This window comes from Peromyscus leucopus, chromosome 12, assembly GCF_004664715.2.
Source record: "Peromyscus leucopus breed LL Stock chromosome 12, UCI_PerLeu_2.1, whole genome shotgun sequence".
In the NCBI taxonomy this organism is placed as follows: domain Eukaryota; kingdom Metazoa; phylum Chordata; class Mammalia; order Rodentia; family Cricetidae; genus Peromyscus; species Peromyscus leucopus.
The window spans coordinates 68,398,595-68,415,914 of record NC_051073.1 but is presented as its reverse complement, the minus strand read 5'-3'; the positions used below and the strand labels follow the sequence as shown (position 1 = coordinate 68,415,914).

The window sequence follows — 17,320 nt, the reverse complement described above, 5'->3', positions numbered from 1 at the left end:
TTGTTTCAGAGCACACAGAATCCCACCTGTTCTAGGCATGCAGATAGTGTCAAAGAGTTCCTGATGCTCTGGAGGAAGCAAATGTGAGAAATTAGAAACCCCAAAGCAAATCGTTTTTATCAACATTTTCTTTACATACTATTTCTGAGAAATCTAGTATTACTTTCTTCTGTGATTAGGTAAAATATGTATCTCTGTTCCTTAGTAATGTATTCATCCTTAGTGTTCTCCATAGCAACTGCCCCAATTAATCCAAAAGAAGCACAATCCTCAAAATGAGAAAGAGGCATAATGCATATTTTCCACATGAGTTGAGACAATATAATTTATTTTCACTTTCTAAGATGCTTTTCAAAATATTTTTATTGACAGCCAACAACAAAGCATTGAAAGCATTGAGGGAGAGAGAGAGAGAGAGAGAGAGAGAGAGAGAGAGAGAGAGAGAGAGAAGTTATACAATAAATCAAACACTTTCAGTTTCAGCTCAAAGCCATTTTGGTGGTCAGTTCCATTCCAGAGCGTAGCCATTGTCTCTCTTTACCCCATGAGCGTTCAGCAAACCATTACCCAGGCAGGAGCAGGTGAGAAAGTGAGAAAAGTGATGTGCAGAGTAAGAGCCAGTTTCTTAACGCTTAATACAAAGATAAACGTTGAGCAAGAGAATATCAATCTACCTAAGTGTTCTTTCCTTTTGGATATCCAGAGAAGACTCAGACACAGTATTTCCAAAAGCAAGCTAAAGAAGAAAACAAAGCAAATTATTAGAAGGATTTTTTTAATCATCCACTTGAATAAAATAGTATATGTACTCGAAAAAGAGACGATATCATTTAAAAAAAAAAACTATGGTCAATATGGTAGCAACTGGCTTTATGTGGGCTTAAAATTAAATGAGTTAATAAATCAGGTTCTTCATTATGCTAGCCAAATGTCACATTCATAATACCACCCACCCAGAGATTATGACTACCAGAATAGGTATGATAAATTAGAGAATGCTCCTACCATGATAGTTCTATGGGTCACCACTATTCTGCATTATAATGCACATAATACAATCCAAGGACCACAGGGGCTGACCTAGAAGACACACACTTCCATTTCACATTTCGCATAACTGAAATGCTGAAGAAGAAGTCATATAAGTAAAAGGTGGGGCTAAATGATCCTGTGTTTATTAAGGGAAGAAAAATGGGAGCTTCATAATCACCTTGCAACCCACCAAATGATATTTAGGTAACTTATTCTTCCTTGTTGCTGGAGAGCTTCTCTCCAGGTTCCACCAAGCCCCGCAGTCCCACAATCCACATATAAAATAATCACTCAGACGCTTATATTACTTATAAACTGTATGGCCGTGGCAGGCTTCTTGCTAACTGTTCTTTTATCTTAAATTAACCCATTTTTATAAATCTATACCTCGCCATGTGACTGGTGGCTTACCGGCATCTTTACATGCTGCTTGTCCTGGCGGTGGCTGCAGTGTCTCTCTCCCCTCTTCTTCCAGTTTCCCCAATTCTCCTCTCTCTTTGTCCTGCCTATACTTCCTGCCTGGTCACTGGCCATCAGTGTTTTATTTATATAGAGTGATATCCACAGCACTTCATCACATTAAGCCTTAATATTCTGAACATATTACACTACTTCAGACAAATAAAAACCAAATTTAGCAGCATTTCAGTCCTCGAACACATGGGTGAGTCATTTCAAATCTTCAGTAGGTAGAGCCATAACTCTCCTTCTGAAAAATTGCATTCAGCTCCTGTGAAGGCAGGAGTCTATTTTCAGATCTGAGCTGAGAACGTGGCCCTTTAATCCAGTCTTCCTTTAATAGTGTGTTATGGAAAGTCATCATCATAGTGCCGTTTGTTCCTCCAGATATCTTTGGATATCTCTGTCTGGCACAAAAATAAAAGCTGACACGGAGCCAAGGTTTAAAGCACATGGCACTGCAGCTAAGTTTGCAGTGGAATAGAGTTTGGAGAAATATTTGGGGCCTGCTTGAAAGTGACTGCCGTGAGTTATTGGAGGAAATTATTAAGTTAACTCCACGTAGTTAAAAGGGGAGGTTTATTTTGGGGGATATCTTACAACAAGTAAAGGGATAGGTTACAGGATCCGGGAGAGGTGAGGTGAAGTCCAGCTGGGTTCTCTGGAGAACTCCACTCAGTCTACCATCTAGCATCCAGGATCACCAAGAACCAAGAGAGCCAGCACATCCAGATCTTGTGTCTTAAGGGCTCCCTTCTGGGCCTCACCTCAGGGGCAGGTCATAGGTAGGCATGGCAGTTACCAGAAGCATCAGTGGGGGTAGTACTTCCAGGTCAAAGCTGGAACAGCTACCCACTACAATGAGTGGTACTATTAATAGAGTCAATCCCTCAGTGCATCCAAATCATCTGTCTTTTTCATCAAGTTAAATTCCTACCAGCTTAATTGCTGCTGACCCCTCACAGCAGTCTAACTCACACTTGTGTTCAGTATTGAGTGACTATGCTCATAGCAGCTCTCTAATGACTATACATTAAATTTTTAAGGAAAATTATTTCAGTCGATGAAAATTGTACTGCCTTACGCTGGATTTGGGAGTCCATTTCACCTTCATACATGGTTGTTCACAGTAATTACTTTTTAGATGTGCCAACAGTACTGACTTGTTAAAGAATGTATATTGTTTCATGAGCCAACCTGGCCATCTGTTTCATATGGTCATCATCACAACACCTTATTGTTTGTTACCACATGGAGTATGCTTTCATACCTCTGCTTAAGAACAAAACAACAACAACGAAACTTTCCTTGATGCCTAAATCATTCTAGTTAATGTCAAGTACTCCCACAGAAGTGTTCTTCAAAAGAGCTGTCTATACAGGCAGAACCCTCCAGCTGACTGGCCAGCTGACATAGCCTAATTGTCAAGCTCCCATCCCAGCGAGAGTCATTGTCTCAAAAAAATAGGGTTGAGAGTATCTGAGGAATGACAACTGCCAGTGCTCTCTGGCCTCTACACAAACTGACACTTAAGTTTGCATGCCGTCACATACACATATACACACATATAAGACATGTCTGTTGCTTGTGGTTCCAATTGTTTAACTCTACTCCTTTTCATAAAAAGATGCCCCACTATAGAGGATCTTTGCTCCTTGATTCACTGGCAGGTATCTGCTCTCACCTCCCTGGAGCTATCATAGTTCAGATGTTTTAAGTTTCTTGAAACGTGTTTGTTTTGGGCTTCTGTGAATTTTGTTTGGTAGCGTGTCCTTCCTTAGTATCTACTTCTAATCAACCCTTTTTACTAATTCTCTCTCATTTTCACATCTGGTGTTTTAACTGATCTGAGATTCAGACCTTAGAAAGCTTCTCTCTACACCTAGTATCACTCTACGTATGATCCCATCAAAATGCCAGATATGAATGTATAGATAAATGTCAAATTTATACATCCCATCTGAGCTGCTTTCCTAAATCACAAAATGGTTTATTCACTGAATTCACTACCACCACAACTTTGCTGCCCATGATGTAATAAAGTCAAAATGCCAGTGGCAGAGTCAGGATTCTCCAACTATTCTTTATGCTTCTTGATATTCTCAACTTTACCAAGCCTCATTCCATTAAAATCAGGATCACTCAATATGTTCTAGAAGGAAAAGGCCTGTTACGCTCCTTTAACCCTTTCCTACCTTGCTAGAAGGACACTGGACACTGTGCCCCACATACTCTGTTGACAAAAACAACTGCCTGGATCGCAAACACTACCAACTGAGATGCTTTTTCCAACTTTTTAAGTAAACATTGTGTGTTAGAGTAAGTTTCAATTTAGAGGAAAGTTTGAAATCAGTACAGAGAAACCATGTATGTCCCTTAGCAAATTTCTCATCCTAGTCAGAATAGGTATCATCTAGGGAACAAAAATAGCAACTAAAAAGTGTTGGATGCAAAACAAGGGGGAGGGACTTTTATTTGTGGCTGGTAGAAGTATAAATGAGTCTACCTTCTATGGAAGTCATTATGGAGCCTCCTCAAAAAAATTAACAGTAAGGGCTTGTAGAAATGTCTCAGAGACTGAAAGCACTGCTCTTAAAGAAGACCTGAGCCTCCATTGTACAGCTTACAACAACTTATATGTTCAGATCTTAGGTATTGGATCCCCTCTTCTAGACTGTGAATATCTGCAGTATTCTGCACTTACACAGCGAGATTCACACACAAAAGTTAAAATGTTGAAATAGAATTACAATATGATACAGGCATACCATAACTGAATATACATCCAAAAGAATCAAAATGAACATGATATAGAGATGCCTATACACCCATGTTTATCACTGTAACACACACACAGACACACACACACACAGAGTCACATTTGGGGGGAGTTAAGTAGGAAATGAGGGGGAAGAAAGAGAATGCAGAATTATACTTAGCCATAAATAAGGAAATTCTATCATTTCCATATAAACAGAAGAAACTAGAGATGATCATGTTATGTGAAATAAACAGATTTTAGAATGACATCAAGTAACAGCTGTAATAAAGAGTTCATGGGTAAAATTAAACTACGTATATTAAGTTTAAGAATCAAGGAAGTTGATATAAGTTGTGGGTGAAAATGCAAAATAATTTAAATGTTTTAAGGAAATATTTGTGCAGAAAATAGTTGACAAGCTTTCTTGATTTCTTTTTCTTTCTTTCTTAAAAAAAAAAAAGAGCGTACAATAAAATATCATTACAAAAGAAACCTTGTCCCTTAAGATGAAAACAGTCTCTGGTAGTTTAAGATGAAATCAAACTTGTGCCTCCAGCTGTAAGAGTTTGAAGAGACCTGGGAAAGCTGTGCAATTCACAAGAAAACATTTCCCTAAGTAAAATATATGTCCACAGTTAAAAGTGGAAAAGCAGAAATCTCAGGAAGAGTGGAACAGGAGTAACAATTCAATAGATGGAGAAATCCTAGAAACTAGCAAGTCCTAATCACTGATTCTTAGAATCCTCCATTGTTTTCTATAGTGCAAAGTAGAAACTAACAATCCTTAACAAAGCTCACATTTCCGTCCCTCCCATCCTTTCTCTATGTTATCTCATACTACTTTCTCCTTCACATTCTTTATCAATTGGGTTGAGGCTTATAATCTAATCTTTATAAAAAACAGTTTTCTCATATATAAAATAGTCATAAAATTATAAAGAATAAAATAATAATTATGGAACAATTACTGGAATGTATTTCAATTTAAGCTCACAGAGTACTTACTGTATGACATGTAGCATTCTAAATTAAGTAAAATAAAATAGTTCTAACAATCCATGGAAATTATATATATATACATATATGGCAAAAAATCCAGTTCATAAGAAATTAATTGCCTGAGGTCACAGAGATGGGAATTATCAAAGTTAAGATTCGAACTCAAGCCATCTGGCTCCGGAGTCTAAAACCTCATTTATTGTATTTTGAAATATCAGGATATAAAATGGCTGGTATGAGTTAAGTTGTTAATACTATCTTCTTTCTCTTTAGTAATATTGCCGCAATATGCTTTTATAGAAGTTAAAGACAAATTGAGGTGTTGATAAGAAAAGTCAAATATTTCTTAATAAACTCACACCACTAAGAAACACATGGGATCTTTACTTTTTCATAAATAAGAACCAAGTTAGCAATAAACCAGAAACTCATGGAAAAGCTATGGAAAACTAGTAATTCAAAAGAAAAATTTCCCAACATTATCTGTCTGAGTCAAATCTTCGTTTATTGACAAATGTTGTAGCAATGGAGAGTCTATTTATGTAAAGAAAAAAGTCACATTGTTTTAAAACTTGGTTATTTTGATTTTCATTCTCCTGGCTTCAATCTTTAAGCCAAAATAAGAAGAGCAGATGAGAATTTTAAGCAGTAAAGACTTCTTTCATTTAAACCTGAAATGTGTGACCTAGTTATCCACTGTTGCCGCCATTACGGGCTCGGGTACATTTTGTACTGGGACACTATCATTAGACTCGTTTTTAAAATCATCATCTTTGATCTTTATCTCAACATGGGGACTGAAAAAAATGTCAACATTATCTTTTTATTGAGATGTTTACCAAAAGAATCTTTGGGAAGTCAATTTCACAACTAAAATAAAAAGCTTACCTCGTTTATTAGTATGGAAAGAGGATATATTATTGTCTACAGCATCTACAGCATGGGGCAGCTCAGCATTCTTTGCCTTCATAAACCCCTCTTTCAGCTTCTTTAGCTATGAGAAATTAAAGAAGATCAAAATGAAAAGAAAAAAGAAAGATTTAGAAAAAAGGAGAAAAGAAAAAAGAAAAGGCATAAGAAAAATATGTAAAGAAAAATAGATACATAAAGGCCCCAAATGACTGGAATTCAGAAGTTGTCTGGAATAAGTATGAGTGCTAACATAGATCATAAAGAAATAGGTTCGGGCCATTTGAATAAGAATGCCTTCATAGGCCCCTATATTGGAATGTTTAGGAAGGATTGAGAGGTGTGGCCTTGTTGGAGGAGGTGTTCACTGGGGGCCATGTCAGGCCCAGTTTCTCTCTCTTTCTCTCTCTCTCTCTCTCTCTCTCTCTCTCTCTCTCTCTCTCTCTCTCTCTCTCTCTCTCTCTCTCTCTGCCTGCTATTTTTGGATCAGATATGAGCTCTCAGCTACTGGTTCAGTACCATGGCTGCCTGCCTGCTACCATGCTCCCTGAGATGATGCTTATGAACTCACACTTTTACACTGTAAGCAAGTCCCCAGTTAAATGCTTCCTTTTATAAACTGCCTTGGTCATGCTATCTCTTATCAGCAAGAGCACTATAGCTAAGACACATATTATTTGTAAATCAAGTCAGTTTGAGTGCAGTCTATGTAGCTAGATTTAACATTATATCCCTCACAATCAGTCTTTGCCAATAAACTCCAGAGAATTATGTGATTGCTTGGACTTCCAGGAGTCCTTTTCCTTTCTAGAAGAAAAAGAGGTACTACACCCAGCATTTTCACCCAGCATTCAACCCAACCTAAATATTTAACAAGCTCTCCAAACCCCTAGCCCCTACAAACCGACTCTATCAATGTAGGGTTGGCCTACATATTCTATGTACCCAGGTTCTTGCTCCTCAGAAGAGAATGATGGATCTAATTCTGTTTCCAAATGGTCAACCTGTCTGCATAATGATGAAAGAGCACCAAGTTGTATTTGAATGAGTTTAGAAATTGTATAAATTCAGCCATTAAAATACACTTTTTGGGATTTTAAGGAGTAGAGAAAATGAAGCTGATGGAGAAGAGAGAGCTTTCTGTCAAGAGGGCAGAACCTCAGTCTCTACAAACCAGCTGCTTGAAGCCAAGTTACATGTCTCTTTTTCTGTTCTTACATGGTGAATTTTCTGAAACCACATAACTTCTTCAAGAAGGAAATAAATTTCCACTATTTAAAAATTGTAACTTCAGAAAACACCAGCTTATGTCCTCTGATTTTACAGATGACAAGTTCAGAGAATGTTAACTATCCCAGTGTCTCATGGTTAGGTCACTGGGATCATCACAATTGCTGTGGTGTGTGTGTGTGTGTGTGTGTGTGTGTGTGTGTATGTGTGTGTGTTTGTGTGTGTGTGTGTCTGTAAGGTTTTGTCTCAGTATAAATTTGTTGTCTATTTCTTGGAGAATTACTGTATTTTTTCTGTAGTAGAGATAGAGGTTTTGCACTGTAATATTAATATTTCTTATCAAAAATGTACCTAATAACAGTTCTTAAAATTGACCATTGAGCTGTTTTGCACTCTCACCTGTCTAAGGTCTTCTGGTTTGCTGGGCAGATCGACACCTGTAAGAGACATCATCAAGTGAGAAATATACCTTTTACATATGATTTGTGGCTGCCCTCCCATTCCTAAAGCAAAACACTAAATCTATTTCTAACATGTATAATACTGAACTACAATAACCTACTCCATGAAAAAGCACCTATGTCCATCTGTAAGTACAAAGATTTTTAAAGTATAATACAGCTCTTTCATGAAGTATTATTTATTAAAAATTACAATATTTTACTGACATAGGGAAATTATCATGAAGCAATATAAAATGGAGAAAGAGACTGAACAATAATTTTCCATAAAATCAGAAGCAAGAAGAAAATTAAAAATCATATATTAATGGTAAACCTCCCAGTTTTACTACTTGGGTATGAAGATTTTTCCATTTTATAATTGTACTTGTTTCTCAAATTAAAATGTTTTTCAATGTACAATGTTTGTACAATCCTGATTTTTAAAAGTATTAATATTTTTGAGAGTGAACTCAAGCATGCTAAGCACCAGATCTGCCAGTGAGATACATCCTCACTCCTAATGTATTTTTTAAAGTAATATTTTTCCCGACCAATACAAACACTTTTAAAGATGTATCCAATGATGTCTGAGAGGGAACCATGCTGTGATCTTTATTTCAGGCTTCTGTATAGCAAGCACATAGTCAAGGATCTGGGAGGAGAATCTACATACTCCCACTTTACTAACCCAGCATAATCACTAACTACATTCCAAATATTTGTCCTTATACCCAAAGATAAGTGTAGTCCTCACTCCTCAACAAGGAAACTTCTTTTTGCAGTGGGCAGAGACCACTGCAGGAAACCACAAGTAATCACAATGCAGAGCTACAGAGCCCAGTCCCAAGGGATATTCCTACAAAACACTTCCACACCTAAGACGCAGGGAATTGTGGAAGAGCAGGCAGAAATATTCTAATAGTCAGATGATCAAGGAGTTTGTTGGGAGACTGTGATTCTGCTGTCTTTAGTAGGTCTTGTTCTTGACTCACCAGCGTGGGAGGTCCTCTGGAAACGGGGGTTGCGGCTCAGCAGAGCCTGCAGGAGTTTCTCATGAATTGTGTGTTCCTTAGCTGGAAACAGCTCATGTCCTGTAATAATCAAATGTCAACGTGTTTAATGAGTCACTGAATATGTTTCTAGGTCACTGGGATTTGCAGTCAACTCTTAACACATATATTCACCAATGTTAGAGGGATACAGAAGTCTAATGATCCAAAAGACAAGCCATTCTAAAAACAAGTGGATATGTATGAGCTTCCTGAGAGGCAGCGAGTCAGATACACCTGAAAGGTGGTGGGATTGCAGGAAAATTTTATTTTCCTTTCTATGATTTTTTTTAATCACCTGCAATTGCTTTGGACATATGAAGTAAAAACTAAAAGTTTATTTTAAAAGGAAAGCATAAAGTTTCATTCTGTGATTTTATTTGATGTGTTACATTTTAATATGAGACAATCTGTGTTCTAGGGTTCACTTTAAAGAACTTGAGGTAGAGCAAGTGTCAACTTATTTTATACAGGCTTCTTTCCACTGTCTTTGATTTACCCCACAGGTTTTAGGGCTTTAGTCTCCACAGGCCTCAGCATTATATATGTTTATATTCTGGAGTATGAATTGGGACAACAGCAGACTTCATTCAAGCTGAAAATATATGAGTATTCAAAAACAATGAATTTAAATGAAGGCCTTAAAAATCAAAAGTTGTTTCTTATATCCTAAATAGTCCATTTTCCCTCCCCAGTTCTTCACTTTCATTGAAACTGTGTGGGCAGGAAGTAGATTAACAAAGGGTTATCTGTAGCAGGTGTGTGAGCTGAGCTAAACCTCAATTGTTGAAAGTGAAGTTAATTTACTAACTACAAACATACACACACACACACACACACAGAGAGAGAGAGAGAGAGAGAGAGAGAGAGAGAGAGAGAGAGAGAGAGAGAGAGAGAGAGAGAAGCAAATATTTTAAGTAATATAAATCTTAAACACATTGCAAGAAGTTCACTAGGAAAAAAATCATGAAGTGTTGCCACTTTGGGCTACGCTATTCTATGGTGTTTGGGGGCAAACTGAATCCTGGGCCATGGTCCCTCATATGCAGCACAGGATTAAGATCTTGAGGGCTGAAGAGATAGTTCAATGATTAGGGGTGCTTGCTGCTGTTGCAGAAGACCCACATTCAGTTCCCAGCACCCATTCAAGGCTGCCTATGACCTCCCGGGATTATAGCTCTGGGAGATTTGATGCTGACTTCTAGATTCTACTCACAAAATCATACACTCAGTCATTCACTGTCTGTCTGTCTGTCTGTCTGTCATCTATCTATCTATCTATCTATCTATCTCATGTTTAAAAAATAGTAATGATAAATCTGTTTCTTTTTAAAAAAAAGAATACACTCTCTTTTCTTGCTTCTTGGATGCGAAGCTGTGTTTTGCATTGCATTCTGTGGATATAAGTAGAACATTTTCCAAATTAAGACAGATTGATTGCCATAACCAGTATTTTTTCCAGTGATTATACCTGCATGATATTTGTTCTCAGAAATTCTTTCCTGCTTAAAACAACCACCACTTACAGGAATCTCTCAAGAAAGGGAGTTTAGAAAGACTTTTTTAAACATTATGTCTAAAGAAATTAAGATGAAGGCTGGGAAATATATGAAAACAATCATGTTTCTGTTCTAGTCTCTATTTTTAGCTTATAAACCATAAACTATAGCTTTAAAAGAAAAAAAAGATGTTCCTTTAACACACTTCCACGTTAATCAATGAACCATTTTAACATTGATTAAGAAAATATCTGCATAATAAACATCTGAATGTAGATACGTTTTGTCACAAAAGAAGATAAAGTGCTCAGGCAGGAGAGAGTGAATGATAGATAAAGACACATAAAATACTGATCTATGACCACTCAGGAGCTCAGCACTAACAAATATTCTCTTCTTGCTCACATGAAGCTCACTTCTCTTTTAATAAACAGAAACAAGAAATTCCACCAGGAAGAGATCTAGAAACTTTCCAGATAATAATATAACAAAATAACTCCTTCACAGCCTTCTTGTCTGTGTTGTCTTTTGTTCCTTTTCTGGTAAACTATTTCCCAGTTTTGCACTTTTTACTGAGGCATGTTTTAATCATGCTCCAGGAATAAAAGCTAGCAGCTAGTTGTTATGGAGATTTAATATACATATGTAAAAATCTCATTTTATTTTTGAAATATTTAGAACAGAAAATATATCACTTAAAATTTATAATCTTCATTTATGTCCATTGATTCTGTGATCAAAAAGGGTCTCAGAGAGAAACCCTTGCATTATGCTGCTAGAGACACATGTAAGTCAAGTCATCCTGTGGAATCCTGAGGTTAGATAAGATGTTTATGAATATTATCCATGCTTTAGAGTTGTATATGTATTTTTATATTTCACAGATGCATGAAACCAGAGTTACAATGACCAGTAACACATATGATTGTTGGAAAGTCTACAACAGATCACCACGTTTCTGCACATATTTTACACTACGCCAGAACCATCAGAAATTTCATTATTTTGCAGAGAGAGCAATAAAGACCTACAAATACAGTGATTTGTATGGAGAGAACAAAATGTGAGTGCCATCAATAGAATACAGAGTCTGCAAGACTTACCTTTAGGTTTGCTTCTGGTAGTATTCACCTGTCAATAGGTGAATCTTCATTAACAAGTAAGTTTCATTGGTTTTTAAAACCACGTTAGGTGTGCCAAAGGTCCAGTAAAGGTGAATTAGATCCAAAAGTGAGAAAGTTGACCCCTTTTCTTACCTTAATGTCACAGAACATTTATTAAATTCCCTCATACTTCCAGCTATGTGTGATAAAAGTCTAGTGCCTTCCTGACAAGGATGTAGGTTAGAGAAAAGAAAAAGAAACCTCCACAGTTTCAAGTTGGAAGGGTATTGTTTTAAGAACAGCATTTTTAAGTCACTACTTTTAAAACAAGAAAATGTATAAGTATTTCAGAAGTTAACTTGTTTGCATAATAAATCAACACTAAATGTAAGTTGACCAAGTCACAGAGAACAGGCAATTTGTATACACTGAAGTAATGTTTTCAAAGATTTTGTTATAATGTAATAAGCACCTAAATCCACTTTCATGGGTTTTATAGTAGTATATTTTTATAGACATCACAGTAAAATTGTTTCCTTAATGTGCATAGTATGAACGTAGTGACACAGACAAAGTCAGCCAATACCTAATCTGAGTGTTGTACCCACCACCAATTGTCCTGGCACTGCCGGCCTCTCAGCTCGGCAAGCACATTTTTATCTTCTACTTTCTCTGAGATGTACCTTTCACAAGCACCAAACTAATAATCTCATGTGAAAGAAGTCTTCTCCTTTCTTCAAGGTACTTCTGGACTGTGACCGGCTCTATAGCTTCTTTCACGTTTCAAATTTCTGATCATATAGAACAAATGTAAAATAAATGCCTGTGACTAGAAAAAAATATATAGCAGATTTGGCTCAATTTGCCATGGAAGAAAAGCTTCACAGAGCCTACTCAATTCAGAACAGCACTCACTTAAGGGGGGATTCGGTGATTAACTTATATTACTGCATTACAGAGTTATTTCAGTAATGGCAGAAAAATAAGCAAATGAGCAGAAAGATGAGGATTATTCACCTGTAGGGCTTTAGATTCATGCATGCATACCTGAGATCAGATGTGATTGTCCATGTGCAGATTTTAAAAGGTTCATCACAGACAACAAAGCCAGGAGTCCAAAGCAGAGAGAGGTTGAGAAGACCTTCATGTTAAAAACCTCCTGTGCTAACAGAGAAACCAGATTTTTAAGATGAGACAGATATCCCAATGGTTGTATAGTACAGCACAGCCTGCCTTTACAAGGTGAGCATGTTTCAAATATGAGTCTCCAACATGAGGAAGAAATTCATAAAATGTAATGCAGCCTGTCAACGTGATTCACTGCCTGGAGAAGTGACAGATTGGCTGTAGGGCCAATGGCAGGAAGAACCAGATCGATACATCTTGTACCTGCCCATTTCACTAAAGGCAGGCATTCTTATCCATGCTCATGCAATCAAATACATGCACAAGCCAAAAGCGGTTGCTAAGAAAATAGTACATGTATGTTGTGTTTTCATAAACTCCTTTATTTTCCTTATAACAGCATTAATTGTCCTGAGAACCTAAGGTTGACAGCGTAAAAAAGCTAGCAAAAGTGGGACGAATTTGACTAATTTAGAGCCAACTGATGTATTCTTAATAGTCACACAACCATCATCACATGTTTAACCAGCCAAGAGGATGATAGATGGAAAGAGCTAAGGTTTGAAATGCATTGCTGCCCTAGAGAAAGCTGGGTTCATTCTGCTACGAGCAGCACTTTCTTAAATCCAGGCTCAATTTAATTAATTCAAAAAAAAAAAAAAAAGCTGGCAAATGTCCCATCAATTACTCTCTTTAATAGCTGCCTTAATGGAGAAGGATTTATTTTAAGTCAGAGTGTTTCAATACATCCAGAACTCCGACTTAATGACTCTAGGGGTGCTGTGATAACCTCAGCCTTGGCATTTGCTTCTCCCAAGAGACTGAGTATGCATCAGCTCTACAACTGACTCTGTTCCAAGTGTACATAATAGACTCAAGTGGGTTAAATACCAATTGTTTTCCTATCCAGTTCCTTTGATATTTTCCTGAATAAAGTCTGAACTACCCATTTTAATATTCATGTGTGTTCTTTCACAGATTTGTTTTCCAGTCCTAACTCTCGGAACCACCCCTTACTCTCTTTGCCCCGGAACTTTTCTCACACATTTCCAGCTGACTGGTGTCCTTTGTTTTCTGACCTTTCCTCTTTTCATTTCAGAAGCCTCTGACCAACGCCACTCACTCCAAGACGTTAGTGTCTTTGCTCATTCATCTTACTTTGAGTTGTGACATTTGTTTCATCCTTTGAACTGTAAACATCACATCTCAGAGTCCATTCCTCTATTGTTACAATTGCATGTTTATATGTCTGTCTCCACTTCTAAACTGGGAAGATTTCCAGAGATATCCTATCCATTTCTGTCCCTGGATAAGAATATTTCAGTGAACTGGAGAGAAAATGAATGAGAACATGCTTGATGTGTAAATAAATAACTGCATTTCCATGTAATTGAAATAAAAAAAAAGTGGGGCAATATCGCCCAACTTTGTAGCTGGTTACAAAGATAAAGGAGCTGAAAGAATATTTATGGTGCTTTTTTGTTTATTGGTAATCCTCAAAGTACAAGAATGATCAATATCTTTGCAGTTTGATCCTACTACTTTATCACACCATTGTGTTTCAAAATTATCATTCAAACAACCCTTACATCTGTCATAAATTGTTTACGGGTTATTAGAAATCATTTGAAAGTTTATTTTAAAAATTATATAAAGATGAAAATATTAAACAGTGTCACTTGGTGTCAAGAAGATATACAGATATGCTTTCAAATATTTCTTTCAGATAAACACTGAAAGAAATGTAAGTAATAAGATACAGAATAAACTCATAAGAATTAAACTAATAATTGAAAATTAAGGCTTCTTAGTAAGTATTGCATGAAATCATAAGTTAAATGTAAATGGTTTTAAATATTTATTCAGCTCATGTCTCCTAAATGTAAAAGAAAACCTTGAAATATACATGTATGCAATTTCTTTTTGAAAACTGAGTGAAAAATCTGATTCTCATTATTTTGCTCTGGCTGGCTTGAAACTTTCAGTGCAGGGCAGTCTGGCCTTGAACTCGGAAATCCACCTGCCTCTGTCTCTAGGTGCTGGAATTACAGGCACATGCCACATCAGACAGCCATAGGTGAATTTTTTTTAAGACCCTATGTTAAATTTCTGTGTATTTGAGGGTTAGTATTGTCTGCTTTGGGGTATGCAAATTTTGATTTCAAAATTATAGGACGAGGAAAGTGATGATAGATCTAAGCAAAATCACTCAACACTAATGCATCAAAGTTACTGATTTCATTTTGGCAGCATCTAAGAACTCTGTAAAATGTGAAGCAATAATTTTAAAGATTTACTTGCAGTTTTTATTCATTCATTCATTCATTCATTTATTTAATTTTGTGTGTGTTTTTAACTATAAACATATTTATTTCTTTTTTATTTAACATGTTTTTTCATTTATTTTATATACTGACCACAGTGTTCCCTCCCTTCTCACTTCCCATTCCCTCCCCCAGACTCCTATCTACCCCTCTCCTCATCCATTCCTCCTCACCTCCGTTCAGAAAGGCACAGGCCTCCCATGGGAGTCAACAAAGCATGGCACATCAAGTTAAAGCAAGAACTCCTCCCCTTGCTTCAAGGCCAGGCAAGGACAGCTAAGCACCAGGGACAGGTCCTGATCTCACTGCCAGAAGACTTACAAACAGACCAAGCTACACAACTGTCACACACATGCAGAGGGCCTAGGCCTGTCCAGAGTCCATTTGCTCCCATGACTTTCAGCTGTTTCTGTGGGTTCCTCCGTCATGACCTTGACCCCTCTGGCTCATACAATCCCTCCTCCCTTTCTTCAGGAAAACTCCTGGAGCTCTGCCCAGTACTTGACTGTGGATCTCTGCATTTGCTTCCATCACTTACCGGATAAAGGCTCTCTGATGACAATTGGGGTAGGCGCCAATCTTGATTACAGTAGATGGTCAGCCCGGGCACCCTCTCCACTATTACTAGGAGTCTTAGCTTGAGTCATCCTTGTGGATTCCTGGGAGTTTCCCTGCCACCAGGTTTCTCCCTAACCATGCAATAGACCCCCCCATCAAGACTTCTCTTTGTTACTCTCCCTCTCAATCCAGCTGCCAACCACCTGTCATACCCAGCCCGCTCATACCTACTCCCTCAAGTTCCCAACCCCCTATCCCCCCACCCTGCCCCAGTTTATCCAGGAGATCTCTCTTCTATTTCTCCTTTGCAGGGGAATCCATGCATCCCTCTTTGGGACCTCTTTGTTATCTAGCCTCTCTGGGAGCTGTGGATTGTGGGTTGGTTATCCTATACTTTAATGCTAATATCTACTTATGGGTGAGTACATACCTTATTTGTCTTTCTGGGTCTGAGTTACCTTACTCAGAATAATTTTTGCTAGTTCCATCTATTTGCCTGCAAAATTCATTTTTTTTCAGTTGAGTAATACTCCATTGTGTAAATGTACCACAGCTTCCTTATCCATTCTTTGGTTGAGGGGCATCTAGGTTGTTTCCAGGTTCTGGCTATTATGAATAATGCTCCTATAAACATAGTTAAGCAAATGTCCTCATGGTATGATTGAATATCCTTTGAGTATAAGCCCAAGACTGATATAGCTGGGTCTTAAGGTGGATTGATTTCCTTTTTTTCTGAGAAATGAACATATTGATTTCTAAAGTGGCTATACAAGTTTGAACTCCCACCAGCAGTGGACAAGTGTTCCACTTACCCTACATCGCCTCCCACATAAGCTGTCATTGGTGTTTTTGATCTTAGCCATTCTGACAGAATGTAAGATGGACATCTCTGAGTTGTTTTGATTTGCATTTCCCTGATGGCTAAGGATGCTGAATAATTCGTTAAATGTACTTTGGCCATTTGAGATTCTTCTGTTGAGATTCTCTGTTTAGATTTCTAGCCGATTTTTTAATTGGGTTATTTGGTATTTTAATGTCTAGTTTCTTGTGTTCTTTATATCTTTTGGAGATCAGCCCTCTGTCAGATATGGGAAAGACGAAGATATTTTCCCATTCTGTAGGTTGCTGTTTTATCTTATTGACAGTATCCTTTGCCTTACAGAAGCCTTTCAGTTTCAGGAGGTCCCATTTATTAGTAGTTGATCTCAGTGTCTGTGCTACTGGTATTTATTAAGGAAGTAGCCTCCTGTGACAATGTGTTCAAGGCTACGTCACACTTTCTCTTCTATAAAGTTCGTTGTAACCAGATTAATGTTGAGGTCTTTGATCCACTTAGACTTGAGTTTTTTGTAGGAGGATAGAGATGGATCTATCTGCGTTCTTCTACATGTTGACATCCAATTTAGCATTGCTTTCATAGTGTCCCATATTTGGGTATGTTGTGTATTTATTTTCATTAAAATCTAGGAAGTCTTTAATTTCTTTCTTCTTCCTTCCTTCCTTCCTTCCTTCCTTCTTTCTTTTTTCTTTCTTTCTTTCTTTCCTTTCTTTCTTTCTTTCTTCTTTCCTTCTTTCTTTCTTTCTTCTTCTTTCCTTCCTTCCTTGACCCAATGGTAATTCAGTTGAGATTTGTTCAGTTTCCATGAGTTTGTAGGCTTTCTATACTCTGTATTATTGTTGAATTATAAGTTTAACCCATGAAGATTCATTAAGATACAGGGGGTTAGTCCAATTTTTTTTTAATCTGTTGAGATTTGCTTTGTGACCAAGCATATGGTCAATTTTAGAGAAGGTTCCATGAGGTGCTGAGAGATGGTATATTCTTCTGT

At 37.2% G+C, this 17,320-nt stretch overlaps 1 protein-coding gene across 1 annotated transcript; it reads right to left on the bottom strand.

Moving 5' to 3' along the window:
- Nucleotides 1–350: 350 nt before the first annotated feature.
- Nucleotides 351–12,720, bottom strand: Uts2b (urotensin 2B). Its single transcript, XM_028875231.2, has 5 exons — nucleotides 12,532–12,720; nucleotides 8,826–8,924; nucleotides 7,790–7,827; nucleotides 6,140–6,245; nucleotides 351–736 (listed from the first exon to the last, which is right to left on the bottom strand). Exons 1-5 carry the CDS (start codon nucleotides 12,629–12,631, stop codon nucleotides 711–713), a joined length of 369 nt encoding a protein of 122 aa, XP_028731064.1. The 5' UTR covers nucleotides 12,632–12,720; the 3' UTR covers nucleotides 351–710.
- Between the last annotated feature and the right edge of the window lie 4,600 nt (nucleotides 12,721–17,320).

Bases quoted from the DNA above. Each gene is read 5' to 3' on its own strand.
- Uts2b (XM_028875231.2), bottom strand. From the start codon at position 12,631: ATGAAGGTCTTCTCAACCTCTCTCTGCTTTGGACTCCTGGCTTTGTTG. The intron at 6,246-7,789 runs GTGAGAGTGCAA...AATTTCTCATAG, and splicing joins AACCAGAAGACCTTAGACAG to CTAAAGAAGCTGAAAGAGGG. The intron at 737-6,139 runs GTAAGCTTTTTA...TTTCTTCTTTAG, and splicing joins TTTCCATACTAATAAACGAG to CTTGCTTTTGGAAATACTGT.